Source organism: Protobothrops mucrosquamatus, unplaced genomic scaffold (assembly GCF_001527695.2).
Source record: "Protobothrops mucrosquamatus isolate PMUCROS unplaced genomic scaffold, P.Mucros_1.0 scaffold1928, whole genome shotgun sequence".
Lineage (NCBI taxonomy): Eukaryota > Metazoa > Chordata > Lepidosauria > Squamata > Viperidae > Protobothrops > Protobothrops mucrosquamatus.
In genome coordinates, this window is record NW_015388049.1 from 40,976 (window position 1) to 58,633 (window position 17,658).

Genomic DNA, 17,658 nt, shown 5'->3' on the forward strand with positions numbered 1-17,658 from the left:
TAAAATCCGTCCGGGCCAGGCTCGCTCAAGGAGACCCAGAAGAAGGCAGTTCTAGTTTTTGAAGGCGGCGTCTGCGCAGCTCCGCGGCGTTGGGCTCTTCCGGGGAGGAGGGGTCCTCGTCGGGGCTGGGGGGCTGCGTCGGAGCCTCTGCTTTGTCTGGAGATGTGTCTGGAAACCCCCAAGGAAAGAACGGTTAACCGGACCCGGGTTTGGGGCTCTGCTGTGGTCGTAAAGTCGAGGGCTGCCTGTGCTGGGAGCAACGGTGGGGGCCTCCGCTCCAGGGCTTCCCCCTTCAAGCCACCCCTCTTCTCACCCCGGCCTGGGCTCGGGTGATGTTACCTTGCGAAGAGGTGCTGTCCGCTGGCTGGGTGGTCGAGGTGGTGGGTTCGCTGGCATTCGTCTCAGGGCTAGTCGGGGTCTCAGGGGGGGCCGTCGAAGGGGTTGAAGCACTGGCGGGTGTTGGCGGAGCCCGAGGCATCCTGTGCAAGAGAGACAGCAGCCCAGCAGGGAGGGTCTCTGTTTGTAAACTATCCAGAATCACGAGTGTGATGGGCAGAATAGGAATTTAAGGAGAGAGGGAGGGAGGGAGGGAGGGGGGGAAGGAAGGAAAAAAGGAAGGAAGGAAGGAAGGAAGGAAAAAAGGAAGGAAGGAAAAAAGGAAGAGGGTGGGTAGGAAAGGAGAGAGGGAGAGAGAGGGAGAGAGAGAAAGAAGAGAGAGAGAAAGAAAGAAAGAAAGAAAGAAAGAAAGAAAGAAAGAAAGAAAGAAAGAAAGAAAGAAAGAAAGAAGAGAGAAAGAAAAAAGAGAAAGAGGGTAGGAAAGGAGAGAGAGAGAGAGAGAGAAAGAAAGAAGGAAGGAAGGAAGGAAGGAAGGAAGGAAAGAAAGAAAGAAAGAAAGAAAGAAAGAAAGAAAGAAAGAAAGAAAGAAAGAAAGAAAGAGGAAGGAAGGCATATGTGTGAAGGAAGAGAAGAAATATGGGGGGAGAGGAGGGGAGGGGAAGGGAGCAGAGGGAAGGAGAGAGAGGAGGGGAGGGGAAGGGAGGGGAGAGAGCAGGTACTCACCCGATCGTTGCCAGCACAGTGAGATACTGGTTGATCTGGAGCATGGCCGCGTCGAGGAGAGTGTGGATGTTCTGGAGACACTGCAGCCGGGCTTCCAAGTGCTGCCGTTCGTGGCCCTCCATGGCCCGCAGCTCCTCCTCCGTCAGCCCTGCAAATCCTGAGGGGGGGACCGGCATCGGAGGGAAGCCTGAAGCAGAGAGAGGAGGGGGACATGGAAGAGGAGGACTCACCCCCCAAAAGAACCAGCCCCCCGCTCAGTCCCCAGGAGGGCAGCGAAACCAGCAGACCAGTAGCCGCCAAAGTTGTAATCCATCGCCGATAAACGATCTACAATCTCCCCGCCCTTTGCAGGAAGCCACGCCCAGGAACCCTGGAACGTACCAAAGAGAGGGGGGAACGGCATCCCCATCCAAGGGGGAGGAGGGAAGGGGAAACCCGGCACGGTCCCTGCGGAGGCCGCGGTGTCCGACGTGGTGGCCGAATCCCCGCTGGGCCTGGTGGTGCCTGTTGAGGAAACGCAGCCCAGTTAAGACCCTCCCTTGAGGGCTCGCGAGCGGAACAGCCGGCCGTGGGGTGTCTCACCTGCCCCTTGGGCTCCTGGTGGGGAGGACGCAGCCGCCGAGGCACCGTCGGTGTTATTGGGGGGCTGGACGCCCGGCACTGGAGGGAAGGGAGCCATGGGTGGCCACAGAGGGAACATCCCGGGAGGAAACGGAGGCAGGAGGCCTTGGGGAACTAAAGACAGAGAAGAGGGTCAGCAGCGCTGCTTCCACGAGAACCGGGTTATCCTAGCCGATTCTAGAATTTCAACTGGTCGTTATTTAAAGTATCTTTAGCCTAAGGGAGTAAAGTAAATGCAGGTGAAAAGAGGAAGAAGAAATGGACTAGAAACCAAGAGGCAGGCAAGCTGGCTGGGTGACTTTAGGCCAATCACCAGGAGACAAGAGAGTTCTAGTTCCACATTAGGCATGAAAGGCAGTTGGATGACGGGACCAATCACCAAGAGACAGAGTGTTCTAGTCCCGCCTCAGGCATGAAAGCCAACTGGGTGACTCTGGGCCAATCACCAGGAGATGGAGAATTCTAATCCTGCCTTAGGCAGGAAAGGCAGTTGGATGACTGGACCAATCACCAGGAGACAGAGAGTTCTAGTCCCACCTTAGGCATGAAAGGCAGTTGGACGACTGGACCAATCACCAAGAGATAAGAACTAGTCCCACCTTAGGCATGAAAGGCAGTTGGATGACGGGACCAATCACCAGGAGACAGAGTGTTCTAGTCCCGCCTGAGGCATGAAAGCCAACTGGGTGACTCTGGGCCAATCACCAGGGGACAAAGAATTCTAGTCCCGCCTTAGGCAGGAAAGGCTGTTGGATGACTGGACCAATCACTAGGAGACAGAGAGTTCTAGTCCCGCCTTAGCCATGAAAGGCAGTTGTGTGACTGGACCAATCACCAGGAGACAGAGAATTCTAGTTCCACATTAGACATGAAAGGCAGTTGAATGACTGGACCAATCACCAGGAGACAGAGTGTTCTAGTCCCGCCTGAGGCATGAAAGCCAACTGGGTGACTCTGGGCCAATCAACAGGAGACGGAGAATTCTAATCCCGCCTTAGGCAGGAAAGGCAGTTGGATGACTGGACCAATCACCAGGAGACAGAGAGTTCGAGTCCCGCCTTAGCCATGAAAGCCAACTGGGTGACTCCGGGCCAATCAACAGGAGATGGAGAATTCTAATCCTGCCTTATGCAGGAAAGCCGGCCGGGTGTCTTTGGGCTAGTCCCTCTCTCTCAGCCCAGCCCACCCCACAGGGTTGTTGTAGGGGACTGGCTGAGAGAATTGAAGCCTACCCCCTCTTAAGTAGTCAAAGAGGAGAAACCCTGGGCTAGAAGCACACAAAATGGACTCACAGTTGGGCGGCTGAGGCATCAGTGGGGCCTGATGGGGGGGCGGATGCTGCCCCCCTTCTTGCTGCTCGGGGGGCGGCTGCGACTGGGTGGGCAGGGAGGCGCGCAGGACGTCCATCCGGCAGGTGGGGCAGGTCTGCTGGCGCTGGAACCAGGACCGGAGGCAGCTGAAGAAGATGAGACTCTTTGCAGTTCCAGTGGGTGAATTCAAACTCTCTTCCGGGTCATTCCCTCTCTCTTTTTCTCTTCCTCTCTTTTTCTTTTTCCCTCTCTGTCCCCTTTTCTCTCTCTCCTTTTCTCTTTCCTTCTCTCTCCCCCTCTCCCCCTCCTTCTCTTACACACACACACACACTGCAGGTTGCCCTGGGGTTAGCCCCACACAGCGTCAGTAAGCACACACCCAGGACGAATAAAAACGGGGGGTTTCAGCTTTGACTTGAAGGGTGGCCTTGCCTTCTTACCAAAAGTGACAAGAGCCCCCTTAACAGGAAGCACAGTTTGGTCCAAACGAGCCAACTTTAAAATCGTGGGGACGGGGTCGCTCCATTTAGAACTAACCCTCGTTAAAGGGAATCAAAGGTCTGCAGTATTGATTACAGACGTATCTATCCTGCCGCCATCCAAAAAAGACCCTGAAGGGGGAAAAGGGAAACCTCCATGGTCCAGCAAGGAGGATCAGCGGAAGGCATCGGAGCCCGCCTTCTTCCCCAAAGGGAAGAGAAGGAGAGAGAGAGAATAAGAGAGAGAGAGGGAGAGAAAGAAAGAAAGAAAGAAAGAAAGAAAGAAAGAAAGAAAGAAAGAAAGAAAGAAAGAAAGAAAGAGAGAGAGAGAGAGGGAGAGAAAAAGAAAGAAAGAAAGAAAGAAAGAAAGAAAGAAAGAAAGAAAGAAAGAAAGAAAGAAAGAGGAAGGAAGGAAGGAAGGAAGGAAGGAAGGAAGGAAGGAAGGAAGGAAGGAAGGAAGGAAGGAAGGAAGGACGATCCACCCAAGGCAGGCTGCATCCTGCACTCCTGCAGCCAAGAAGCTTTCAAGTCCACCCAGATCCATTCGGGGGTTTTATTTAAAAAAACAACAACACCACTTTCCCCCACCTGGTATGGAATATGTGATTGCAAGGCAGGCGTTTCGCACCCGTCACCATCTCCTCCCGGCAGATGATGCAAACGTTGTCCATGGCCTGCAGCTCTTCCGGGGTGGCATCGGGGTACCTGAGGAGAACAAGGTCAGACACCTAAGTCCCTTCTTAGGCTGGACAGCCATTTGTCTGAAACGGTATAGGGTTTCCTGCCTGAGCAGGGGGTTGGACTAGAACCCCGGGCCCTGGACCAGTACCGGGCCACGCAAACAAGCGAAGCCCCATCCGCTGATGCAGTCAGCACACGCACAGTCCACTACTACTACTACTACTACTACTACTACTATTATTCTTATTATTATGTGTGCTTAGAACAGAAAGATCGCTGGGAATTTTGTTCTGCTCAGCTCTTTGTGACTTTACAACCTTTCCTTGGCAATGACACAGAGGTCAATGGCTTTTTTCCAAACGACTAATCAAGGAATCAATATAGATTTGTTCTTTAGATAGGCAGGCAGGCAGTCAAGTAGGTAGGTGGGTGGGTGGGTGGATGGATAGATAGATATAGACAGACAGACAGACAGACAGACAGACAGACAGACAGACAGATGGATAGACGGATAGACGGAGATAGATAGATAGATAGATAGATAGATAGATAGATAGATAGATAGATAGATAGATAGATAGATAGATAAGAGAGAGAGAGGGATGGATAGATAGGATAAATAGATAGAAATAAAGATATAGATATATATAGAGATAAAGATATAGAGATAGAGATATAGAGACAGACAGACAGACAAAGATAGATAGATGGATAGATAAGATAGATGGATGGATGGATGCAGGCAGGCAGGCAGGCAGAGACATTCAACTAGGAAACAGATTAATATCAATATAAAATTATTGCTGCCTATATATTTAACCCCTGAGGCTCTTAATACATAACGAGGGACTTTCCACCAGGAAGCAGATGGGGCCCTTCTGGGCGCAGCAAATACTCACAGTGTGTTCATGTTGCGGATCGCCCGACGAGACATAATTGCATCGGTGACTGCCTTTTTGAACTGCCTGGAACGGAGACAGCAACAGTCAGGTCTCGGGGGGGCGAACAGGCAGGCAATCTTTGGTGGTTGGGGGGGGGGAAGGGGGCGGAGAGCTGGAAAGACCCTTCACCCGCAGACAGGTGCAGAACTGCAGGTGTGCCTCCTCCCAATTTTCCTGCCCCGGACTCACCTCATTGCCAGGTACATGGGCCGGATGGCGAAAAGCGGGAAGGTGTGTACTTTGATCATGATCGTCATAAAGGCCATGTAGAGGAGGACCTTGATGAAACCTGGAGGAGGAGGAGGAGGAGGAGGAGGAGGAGGAGGAGGGGATACTCATTCAATTTTTACTTCCAGGTCATTGCCCAAAAGACCCTTGCAATCAAGGCAGAATACAGGTAGTCCTCAACTTACGACCACAGTCGAGCCTAACATTTCCATTGCTAAGCGAGGCCGTCATTAAATGAGCGGTGCCTCATTTCGCCACCTTTCTGCCGCAGTTGTGAAGTGGATCGCTGCAGTTATTAAGTGAATCGTGTGGTCGTTAAATGAATGCTACAAATGGTGATCCGTGTGACCCAGGGACAGGACAACCGGCATAGGTACATGCCAGTTGCCAAGCGTCTGGATTTTGATCACGTGACCACGGGGGATGCTGCAATGGTTGTAAGTGTGAAAACAGGGCATAAGTCACCTTTTCCAGTGCTGTCCTAACTTCAAATGGTCACTAAAGGGATGGTTCTAAGTCAAGGACAACCTGTGTGCCTCAGCTGCCAACTTGCTTGGGAGAGGGGGGCTGAATTTGGGGAAGGGGCTTTGGACTTCATCCCCGGATCTATTTTACCTGTGAAGAGTTCTGTATAGAGCATGAAGACGGCCTTGTTGTCCCAGGGATTTTCGCTCTGCAGGTCGATGGAGTGTAGAAAGTATTTAATGAAGACGGTCAGCACCATCGTCATGAGAATGGCGTACTGTGGGGGAGCCACGAGGAAAAGGGTTAAAAATCCGAATTTAATTTGACAACAGATGGAGATGCAACCATTTTCTTCCTATGTTTTGCTTTTAGAGTTAGAGTTAGATGATGCCGGGGGGAGGAACATGCATGAGACTTTAGCTAGACATAACAATACTGGACCTAGTGTGAGAACCAAGGTTATTGAAATAAGAGATGATAAGAATTGGCGGGCTGGAGAACTGGAGGGGAAGCCTGCATTTCAAACTAATTGGAGAATGTGATTTATGACCGTTAATTGGAGGAGGGAATTGTGCTTTGATACTATGTGTTCAGGGGAGGGAACTCAGATTTTGGCTTGGACCTATGGTACTCAAATAAAGATTCCTTAAGGTAAACAATGCCTCGAAGTTCTTGGAAGAGTTTCATCTGTCGGAACCATGACAACGAGACACCTACCCTTCTAACTGTGAACTTACAAGCCCAGTCCTGGTTTCGCTTTGATAAGCCCAGTCACAGAGCTGTGTGGTGCAGTGGTCAGAATGAAGCACTGCGGGCTAATTCAACTAATTCTGCCCACTGCCAGCAGTTCAATCCTGACCGGCTCCAGGTTGACTCAGCCTTCCGTCCTTCTGACATCAGTAAAAATGAGGACCCGGATTGTTGGTGGCGATATACTGACTCTGTAAACTGCTTAGAGCAGAGGTCCCCAACTTTTTGGATCTACTCACCTCAAAGCCAAAGACCAGCTGGACAGAGGCCCCCCGGGTCAGGATGCTGTGGTAGGCGTGGCTGACGAACAGGAAGTCTAAGATGGCCAAAAGCACGATAAGAGCTAGGAAAGAAGGGACACCATTTTGTCACTGGGGAAGCAGAAAGGAGTAGGGAAAATACACAATACACTTGAGATTCACAGTCACCTAGGTCAGGGGTCCCCAACCCCATGCCAGCAACTGGTCCGCACAAACAAGGAGGCAGGCAGCACACAAAACCACGCACCCTCCGGTCCGCGGGAAAACCTCTCTCCACGGAACCAGTCCCTGGTGCCCGGAACCGGTCCCTCTCTCCACGGAACCGGTCCCTTGGGGACCTCTGACCTAGGTGACTGCTGCAAAGTTCTCCAATTCATCCATTTATTAGATTTATTTCATGCCTTTCCTTCAGGTGGTATATACACTATTCCTCTCCTGATCCTAAAAGGAAACTATAGGTGATCCTCGACTTACAACTGGTCGCTTAGCCACCGTTTGAAGTTAGGACGGATCCTGCAAAAGCTATTTACAACCTGAATTCAAAGTTACGACGGTCTCACACACACACAACCCATGGTCAATGTGATCGCATTTGGGTCATTCGGCAACCAGTTCCGCTTTGCCGCATCCTGTAACCACGTGGCCACAATTTTTGCTTTTTTTTTTTTTTTTGGTGCTGATTTCCAGTATTTGTTTTTGACAAAAAATTGACTCTCTTAATGGCCTAGGTCAGGGGTAGGCAGCCTTGGCTCTTTTATGACTTGTGGACTTCAACTCCCAGAATTCCTGAGCCAACATGTCTAAGCTTGGAAACCTCTCTTTTTCCCCTCAGCATGGCTGGCTCAGGAATTCTGGGAGTTGAAGTCCACGAGTCATAAAGGGGCCAAAGTTCCCCCATGCTGGCTCAGGAATTCTGGGAGTTGAAGTCCACGAGTCATAAAAGAGCCAAGGTTGCCTACCCCTGGCCTAGGTGTTCATTTAATGACTATCACATAAATGTCGTAAAATTTGGTCCAGTCAGGTAGTTCTACCTGCTTAACAATGATAACTGTTAATTATCAATTATGGATGTATGTCAAGGACTCCCCGTAACAGCTAACACGCCAGAAGAGAAAAAAACTGAGGTGCAGGAGGTCCCTAACAACTTCGTAAACTGCCCAAAGCAGATCATTCTGTTTGCTTTCATTACACTCATCAAAGTGGCTCTGTTTGGAAGCAACAGATAATAATAATAATAATAATAAAAACTGAAAGAAGGGCATCTCAGGGGCCTGGTATGCAAATAACCAAGAAAGGTACCGTATTTATCGGCGTATAACACGCACAGGCGTATAACACGCACACATCATTTGCCCCCTATTTTCAGGGGGGGAAAAGTGCGTGTTATACGCCAATAAATACGGTAATTTCGTCATGCAAATCGCCACCCACAATTAGCCCTCTGGAACATCTGCCTTATTTACAGTTACACTTCCAACAGCGTTGGGATCTCCATCTGTTTATAGTCACTTGACCTCATCTGATCTTGGGGAAAAAAACAGAGCAGACAAGAATGGCTCCATCACTCAGCCAGCTGCAAGTATTTTTAACAAGGCAATTGCCACAGCAGCGACTTAGTGGAGAAAGACATCAAAGGGCTGTTTAGACCCAAACTTTAACAAAATAAGAGTTGGAAGGGACCTTGGAGGTCTTCTAGTCCAGCCCCCTGCTCAAGCAGGAGAACCTATACCAGTGATGGCGAACCTTTTAGAGACCGAGTGCCCAAACTGCAACCCAAAACCCACTTATGTATCATCGGGTGCCGGGTGGGCGTGGCCCATCGGGTAAGCGTGGCTGCGGTGGTAACGGTGGGACTAAAAAGTTCAATCAATCAATTCCAACTTTGCGAGATCTTTTTTTTTCCTGCGAAAAGTTGAAATTGATTGATTGAAACTTTTTTTTTTTTTGCACACGGCGGCCGAGGCCTAAAGCAAAAAGATTTTATAAAACCCAGCTGAAGGCCTAGGACTGGGGCGACGGCACGCGTGCCCACAGAGAGGGCTCTGAGTGCCGCCTCTGGCACCCGTGCCATAGGTTCGCCACCACTGCCCTATACCATTCCGGGCAAGTGGCTGTCCTGTCATTTTCACATAGATTTTATGGCTAGATTCTCAAGAAGCCAGACTGGGATCCAGTCTCAAGCCACAACTTTAGAGGCAGCCATCGGCTGGGGCAAAAATAAGGGAGAGTAAAAGAAATAATAATAGAAATTTAATCCATAAAATAAATGAAATAAAAAAGTACTTACAGACAATGCGGAAATGGAAGAGCCAAGATATGTTGGGACTTCTCTCCATCTGGAATGGAAAAAAAGAAAGTTTAAGGGGCTGGGGAATTCTGGGAGTTGAAGTCCACAGCTCTTCGAGTGGCCTAGGTTGAGAAACACGGCTTTTAACACTTCAAGCAGAAAAACCAGTTTTACTTTGACCTGGTTATTACGGTCTCACTGTCATGGTTCCGACAGATGAAACTCTTCGAAAGAACTTTGAGGCATTGTGTACCTTAAAGAATCTTTATTTTGAGTTAGCATAGTATCGGCAGTGCATAATCGAAGCCGAAAACTGAATTCCCCTCCCCTGGGCACATCGTATCAAAGCACAATTCCCTCCTCCAATTAACAGTCATAAATCACATTCCCCAATTAGCTTGAAGCGCAGGCTTCCTCTCCAGCTCTCCAGCCCACCAATTCCTTATCAGCTCTGGTTACAATAACCTTGATTCTCACACTAAGTTTAGTGTTGTTATGTCTAGCTGGACTCTCGTTCACATCCCTCCTCCCAGCCTCATCTAACTCTAAAAGCAAAAGGTAAAAGATGGCTACATTTGCCTTTATTGTCAATGCAAGAACATGCGATGTTAGCAGCGTTGACACACGGCTTTTAACACTTCAAGCAGAAAAACCAGTTTTACTTTGACCTGGTTATTACAGCCTCACGTTCGCACCCACAAACTCGGGATCATAACTTACAAAGTCCACCCGGTCTTCAGCCAGCCAATGGAAGCACTTGAGGAAGAGGAGGAGGGTGAAGAGAGCCACAAAACGAGGACTGAAGTCATCCCTGAAGACGGTAAAGGCGAGGCAGGTCTCGGTCACGGCATACCACGAGCGTTCGAGCAGATGCTGGATGTGAAAAGATGGATTTAAGACCCTGCCAAACCCAAACTGATATCCCCCTGCTGGTTCTGTTTCTCCAAATTTACATGCTTGGTGATGCACTGGTGGTGCCCCCCCCCCAAACTGGTATCACCCAGAGGAGGTAAAGATGCCAAATTGTGAGAAATCCCAGCCGATACAGCTGCATGTTGTAAGCAGCCTAGAGTCAACCTGTGCAGGAATTGGACAATCATATAAATTTAATAAATACATGAAAGATAAGTTAAGTTGTGGTTTCTGGGAGCCCCAGTGCCTCTGGTGGTGTCCAGCTTGGGAGAGGCTCCCCTGAAGGATATCTTGTTTGGCTCCACATTATTATTCTTTTTCATATACAGAACTCAGGAAAGGTAGGATGCTAAAAAAGGTCCAGGCCTTTATCCAGCAGGATAATTCCAAACAACAGAAACAAAGAAAATAAAATTGGGGTTGGAGGATGGAAGATGGACCAACCAAAGAAAGATTTTAAAAGATATACAATTTGGCCAGAAGCAACGGATGGAAACTAATCAAGGAGAGAAGCAACCTAGAACTAAGGAGAAACTTCCTGACAGTGAGAACAGTTAACCAGTGGAACAACCTGCCTCCAGAAGCAGTGAATGCTCCAACACTAGATGTTTTAAGAAGAGACTGGACAGTCATTTGTCTGGAATGGTATAGGGTTTCCTGCCTGAGCAGGGGGTTGGACAAGATGACCTCCAAGGTCTCTTCCAGGGTTGGACAAGATGACCTCCAAGGTCTCTTCCAACTACTACTACTACTACTACTACTACTACTACTACTACTACTACTACTACTACTACTTATTATTATTATTATTATTATTATTATTATTATTATTATTAATTATATTATATCTCTCGTTGCAACCATACAGCCGAGACAAACGGGCAAAAGGCTTGGAAAATTGCTGATGCTCCATTCTAAAACCTCACCTTTCCCTGGTCATGTGATCTGGAGTGGAGCCTCTGCAGCCCTCCCCATGCTTCCCAGCACAAAGAGACACCACATGAGGGGAGGTGGGCACACAGACAGGCCCCATCTACGCACCCACCCCAATTAGAACCTCACACAGCCATGCAGGAATGCACATGCCCTGATTAATCCTTGGGGAGAAAGTAACCCTGCCCATCAATGGAACATATGATTTTGTTCCATTTGTTCTTCAGCTCTAGTCACCACTGGGAGAGAAGCATTCCAGATGCCAGTCTTGCAGGTTTCCCCTCAAACTGTGACCCAAGCTCCTTCCCCCGTAAGGATGGAGCCCTGGTAGCGCAGTGGTGAGAAGGCAGTGTTAGAGGCTGACTCTGCCCACTGCCAGGAGTTCGATCCTGATCAGCTCAGGGTTGACTCAGCCTTCCATCCTTCCGAGGTCGGTAAAATGAGGACCCAGATTGTTGGGGGCAATATATGCTGACATTGTAAACCAGCCAGAGAGGGCTGTAAAGCACTGTGAAGCGGCCTATAAGTGCTGTTGCTATTGCTATAACCATGTGCCAGATTTGGTTATTGTGTGGCTCAAAATGCTGGACTTTACTGGCCAGCAGCTGGATCAAACAGGATTCTTCTTATATCTCTAAATATCTACTACAATCTCCTCTCCTTCCCCACAAGGTTTGTGTATGAATCTTTTTTTTTTAAAACTGCTGCTGTAAATTTAAATGTGAACCCGTTTCAAGGGCTACGCTTTTTTGTCTTTCCTTCTCCTTCTCCTTCCAGGTGTCTTTTGAGAAGGGAAGTGAAACCTGAATTGGTTAACAGCTAAAAAAATGATTTGGACAAAGGAAGCGACAAGCGACAAGCCACATGCTGAAGCAGTCACACACACACACACACACACCCCTGGTTGTCTACAATTAAAAGTAGACTCTTTGTCATTCGGCTCCGAAGTGAACAAATGAACTTAAAAACTGGAGATGCTGAACACAGGTAGTCGTCGACTTACGACGACAATTCAGCCCAAACTGTTGCTAACCAAGAGACTTGTTAAGTGAGTTTGGCCCAATTTTATCACTTTTCTTCCCACGGTTCGTAAGTGAATAACTGCAGTTTTTAAGCTAGCAACACGGTTGTTAAGTGAGTCTGGTTTCCCCACTTGTCAGATGGTCATAAAAGGGGATCAAGTGACCCCAGGGACACAGCGACCGGTCATAAATATGAGCCAGTTGCCGATGTCCAAATTTTAATCCCGTGAGCGTGGGGATGCTGCCAGAGTCGTAAGTGTGACACACGGTCGTAAGTCACTTTTTTCAGCAGCGTTGTAACTCTGAACAGTCACTAAATGAGCTATTGAAAGCAGGGGACTACCTGTGTTCCATCATTCTGCAACTGGGTATCTTTCTTTTCTTCTGGAACTCTTCACATGTCTCATTTCAGTCAAAATTAGCTCCAAATTATTGCGGAGGGGGGAAGATGTTAATTACACACCACACATAAATTCAGCTGAGGAGAATGAACAGTTCACTTTTTTTTTTTTAAACAACTGGCTCTTTTTGAAGTTCATAAGCAAAGACTCGTGATTTGGGGGGGGGGGAAAGAAAAGGATTTCTTAATAATTGGGCGCTCCCAAGCTTCAAATAGATCAGTGGTTCTCAACCTGTGGGTCGGGACCCCATTTGGGGTCGATCGACCATTTCATGGGGGTCGACAAGCAAGGCTGTCCGCCATTTTTTTTGTCCGCCATTTTTTCCCCCCTTTTCCGGCGGGTGCCTTACCTCCCTTGGGCTGGGCCAGCTGGTGGTCGGCCTGCTCCGTCTCTGCCGCTTGCCAGCTACGCCTCGGCCGGCGCAGGGGGCAGAACCACGCATGCGCGGCGCTCCCGGGCAGGGAAAGTCCTCGACTTACGACCGGTTGGGTAGCCCTCGACTTACGACCGGCTTAGTCCTCGACTTACGACCGGTTTAGTCCTCGACTTATGACCGGTTGGGGTCGCGGCATTAAAAAGGTTGAGAACCACTGAAATAGATGCTTCTTTGCAAAGGAGAGCAAAGTTTGCTTAAAGCCGTTTTAAACATCTCCTCTCATCAAGACTAACGCCTCCACGCGCCAGCAAAGACTCACCTCCATTTCTGCCGCTCGGAGTTGTCCGAAAAACACTTTGCCCATGAATTTGCCTAGTAGGAACACCAGGACAAAAGCCTGGATGTAGAGCACCTGCCAGGGGTAAGAGAGCAAAAAGGAAAAAAAAAAAAAGTGGTTTAGAGAACCATCCGTTAAGAGGGAAACAGCTTTTGCAGGGAGCACTGTATTGTTAACAAAACAACAACAACAGTTCCTTTCTCTAGTTGGTGAGGTGATACTTCTAACAGAATATAATTTTATTGTAGTTGCTCTCCCGCTTTTGTTATTTTCCCGCATAACTGAAGGTGGCACGCACATCCGACGTGCCTTCTTCCTCTTAATTTAGACTTATATACCGCTTCCCAGTGCTTTACAGCCCGCTCTAAGCGGTTTACAGAGTCGGCGTATGGCCCCCAACAATCTGGATCCTCATTTTACCGGACCTCGGAAGGAATGGAAGGCTGAGTCAACCTTGAGCTGGTCAAGATCAAACTCCTGAGAGTAACCAATGAGTTAGCCTGTATTCTAACCACGGGAGAGAGGGAGGGAAGGGAAGGGCAATAGCAGTTAGACTTATATACCGCTTCCCAGTGCTTTACAGCCCGCTCTAAGCGGTTTACAGAGTCGGCGTATGGCCCCCAACAATCTGGATCCTCATTTTACCGGACCTCGGAAGGAATGGAAGGCTGAGTCAACCTGGAGCCGGTGAGACTAGAACTGCCGAACTGCTGGCAGGGGGCATTCAGCAGAATTTAGCCTACATTTTAACCACTGCACCACCACGGCTCTTTAGTTAGTTAGTTGGGTTAAATAAACAAAAATATAAATGTAAATAAAGAATCAATCTTTCAGACTGGCTAGATACGACGACTCCACTGGCTACATTGACTAGAAACCTTTGCTTAGGATTCGTGGCACGTCCAAAGAAAGGGCAAGGAACTGGGGGGGGGGGAAGACACACTCAAAAAGCACTTTTTAAAGCTAGCCCGGGCACCGACGGGGAAGGGGCCGAACTCACCGCCATGCTGGGACTTGACTTGGTAAGGTACACCACGGTGGGGTAGAACTGGTGCTTCAGGTAATAGGCGTGAGCTATCACGGCGGAGGTTAAGGCCAGGCTGGCAGCCATCATGATGGCGGTCCGGAACATGTCCCCAATGTCCGGCGTACTGCAAGAAGAGACAGGAGCTGAATGACGGACACGCCTGAATGGGCACTCGCGTCAGCGATTGAAAAATAAAAACAGAGCTGGCTGCTGGATTTGCATGGCCACGTCTCACTGCACCCAGGTTGCTATTCTCAACCTCTGACGGCCGCCGCCGTTACTGTACAAGCGTGCCTGGCTGGGTCGTTCGCGTGCCCCAGTGTTGCTCGCCTGTGAAAAATTGAGGGTCTGTCATGGCAACCGAGCCCAAACTGTTTCGCCTCGTATCCTATCAGCTGCAGAGGTGGAAGAGGCCGTCAAAACATTTCTTCTCTGGCTATCATTGCCAGCCTCGCATTTACTAAAAAGGTAGCAATAACAAAAGCAACAATTAGGGTTAAAAAAAAAGCAGCCTCTTTCTTTAACCGACAAGATTTGTTCTACTTCCAGCGGCCGGGGAGAAAACGCTGCTCTTCCAATCCCTGAATCCTAAACCTTGCTTATAAAATTCAGTAAATATTACCTACATATTGCCAAAATTACAGAAATAGCCATGGGAGAAAACGCTACTGGCTTGTCTGGAATGGTATAGGGTCTCCTGCTCGAATAGGGGGCTGGACTAGAACAGGGGTCCCCAACCCTCAGTCCGTGGACCAATACCGGGCCACGGCATGCCAGCAACCGGTCCGCACAAACAAGCAAAGCCCCATCCGCGGGATGCAGGCAGCACACAAAACCACGCACCCTTCGGTCCACGGGGAAAAAACCTCTCTCCACGGAACCGGTCCCTGGTGCCCAAAAGGTTGGGGACCTCTAGCTTAAGACAAAACTTCTACAGCAATCTTGGGTTCCCCAAAACCCAACCAGGTAAGGCCTGCTCAGAAACATTCCCAGCAAACATGTAGCAGAGAGTATGCATCTTAACACAAGCTAGCCAAGCTGTATGTGGCAATTAAAAGCTACAGTTGAAGCAACCTATTCCCAATCTAAAGCTGACATTCCAGTAATAAGGTGAGGCACACCTCTTAAGAAGGTTCTTTACACAAGAGCTCAGAAATTCATATTATTGGAGATTCAGCTGGTCATGCCTGTCTTCCACCACAGCAATCTCCCAAAGTTGGCTATCCGACGCAGGAAAATATATCTGGGTTAAAACATGGATTGGTCTTTAAACCCACCAGACAATTGTGGGTTCACAATTCACAGCGCGCTGGCTGCGGAACTTGGGGAGTTGAAGCCCACGCATCTTAAAGCTGCTGAGAAAGGCTACACTAGACTGAGACAATTCAGGGGCACATCCTGTTTTGCTACGATTCAATGGGCCAGGGAGTCATAAAACAGATACAGTGGACTCACAGGTCTCTGCATCAAGAGAGAAAAGATTTGTGAGCCGCGTTGACCTAGGAACAAAAAGAAAAAGATAAAATACTAGATGCTCTTTGAGTCAAGCCAACAGAGAATAATGAGTTGTAATGTGAAACTCAAAAAGTAAAAATAATCAAGAGTTCACACTACAGTAGGAACTGCAGGAAGAAGCAATAATAGTATCTACGTGTGTTATTCTTGAAATAGACAAGCTTCATGCTGCGGAATGTGCTTGGGCTATACACATAGGACCCCTATAAATAAGTGTAACCAGTTTCATTCGGAGATTAAGGATCCGGTTACTATCCCTTCAATGTTCAACACGCAGAAGAGTAACTAGCACGGGCCATGACTGTGGAATAAGAAACGACAATTTCAAAGCACAGAAAAAAATAGTTAATAGCTCTTAGCAATAGCATTTAGACTTATATACCACTTCATAGTGCTTTCCAGCCCTCTCTAAGCGGTTGACAGAGTCAGTCCCTAACAATCTGGGTCCTCATTTTACCGACCTCGGAAGGATGGAAGGCTGAGTCAACCTTGAGCCGGTCAGGATCGAACACCTGGTTGTGGGCAGAGTTAGCCTGCAATACTGTATTCTAATCACTAGGAAGGAAGGAAGGAAGGAAGGAAGGAAGGAAGGAAGGAAGGAAGGAAGGAAGGAAGGGAGGGAGGGATGGAGGGAGGGAGGGAGGGAGGGAGGGAGGGAGGGCAATAGCAACAGCACTTAGACTTATATACTGCTTTATAGTGCTTTACAGCCCTCTCTAAGCGGTTTAAGAGTCAGCATATGGCCCCCAACAATCTAGGTCCTCATTTTACCAACTTCAGAAGGCGGAAGGGAAGTTTCTGCCCAACCTTTCTATATTATAACTCACTCCACAGGGCTTACTATATGCAAACCACTAATACATCTTGCTTATAGCAGCCGCGGCTGGATCTTTATCAGTATTGCCAAAACACAAGTCTCTAGGAAATAAGAAAGACAACACTTCAGCCACAACAGTATGCCGACGTGTAGGACAGAACACTTTTGCAGAGAAGAGAATTTCACGTTTACCCTAAAAAATCAGATTACTATTGAACAGGAGGGGAGAGAAAAAGAAAGGGATTCTCCCGAGAAAGGACAAAACAAGATTAGGCCAAAAAAAAATAAATAAATAAAGCTTTGGAACATGTGTCAAGTATCACTGAAGAACTTTTCTGCGCCCGCTTTCTCTGACACATAGTTTTGCACATATGCGCCTCTGTAGGAATAAATCATGTAGGGAACGCAACTGAAGACAGAAAAGACCAGAGAAAGAAAACCTACAGATGTAACACTTTTAATTCTCAAATTGATAATGGTTATATGGTTATATAAATGCCCAGCTAGAAAATTCTGTATTCTGTATATATGTCACTTTGCAATAACACCGCAAGGAAGAGTCCATTGGAAATGGGAAACTAATACATTGAAATTAATAATATTTTGAAAGTCCCCTACCTAAACTACAGTACTAGGTTTGGTTGCCAGAACTGTTATAGACTCCATGAGAAGAAACACTTTGGGATTTGAGCAGATGCTGGAGAGCATGACCACCCTTCAGAAAAACAGAATTAGCTGTATAAATGGAAGCCCTGGAATGGGAGACACCTGGCTGGCACTTCCTAGGTGTAGAAATGGTACCAAAGAATGGAGGGATACCTAGTTGGCTGGCATTTCCTAGATGCAGAAATGGTACCTAGGAATGGGTGTATACCTGGCTGGCTGGCACTTCCTAGGTGTAGAAATGGTATCTAAGAATGGGGGCGTACCCGGCTGGCTGGCACTTCCTAGGTGTATAAATGGAAGCCCTGGAATGGGAGACACCTGGCTGGCACTTCCTAGGTGTAGAAATGGTACCTAAGAATGGGGGTATACCTGGCTGGCTGGCACTTCCTAGCTATAGAGATGGATACCTGCGAATTAGAGACATCTGCCTGGCACTTCCTGGCTGTAGAAATGGTATCTAAGAATGCGGGTGTACCTAGTTGGCTGGCATTTCCTAGGTATAGAAATGGTACCTAAGAAAGGGGGCGTACCTGGCTAGCTGGCACTTCCTAGGTGTAGAAATGGTATCTAA

General features: G+C 48.3%; 2 protein-coding genes across 2 annotated transcripts in view; one reads left to right on the top strand and one right to left on the bottom strand.

Annotated features, from left to right (window-relative positions):
- Positions 1-17,658, bottom strand: part of SYVN1 (synoviolin 1) — an 18,259-nt gene continuing 601 nt past the window's right edge. Inside the window, exons 2-16 of the mRNA XM_015823606.1 lie at positions 14,063-14,213; positions 13,045-13,137; positions 9,802-9,954; positions 9,082-9,130; positions 6,774-6,877; positions 5,935-6,061; positions 5,281-5,380; positions 5,050-5,115; positions 4,058-4,174; positions 2,973-3,136; positions 1,642-1,794; positions 1,441-1,563; positions 1,060-1,246; positions 340-479; positions 1-168 (exon numbers count right to left, since the gene is read on the bottom strand). Coding sequence (XP_015679092.1) covers positions 26-168; positions 340-479; positions 1,060-1,246; positions 1,441-1,563; positions 1,642-1,794; positions 2,973-3,136; positions 4,058-4,174; positions 5,050-5,115; positions 5,281-5,380; positions 5,935-6,061; positions 6,774-6,877; positions 9,082-9,130; positions 9,802-9,954; positions 13,045-13,137; positions 14,063-14,194 — 1,851 coding nt within the window. The 5' untranslated portion in view covers positions 14,195-14,213 and the 3' untranslated portion in view covers positions 1-25. The remainder of the gene's footprint in view (positions 169-339; positions 480-1,059; positions 1,247-1,440; positions 1,564-1,641; positions 1,795-2,972; positions 3,137-4,057; positions 4,175-5,049; positions 5,116-5,280; positions 5,381-5,934; positions 6,062-6,773; positions 6,878-9,081; positions 9,131-9,801; positions 9,955-13,044; positions 13,138-14,062; positions 14,214-17,658) is intronic.
- The window catches only part of SPDYC (speedy/RINGO cell cycle regulator family member C), a 19,817-nt gene continuing 19,645 nt past the window's right edge, over positions 17,487-17,658 (top strand). Inside the window, exon 1 of the mRNA XM_029285600.1 lies at positions 17,487-17,540. Coding sequence (XP_029141433.1) covers positions 17,487-17,540 — 54 coding nt within the window. The remainder of the gene's footprint in view (positions 17,541-17,658) is intronic.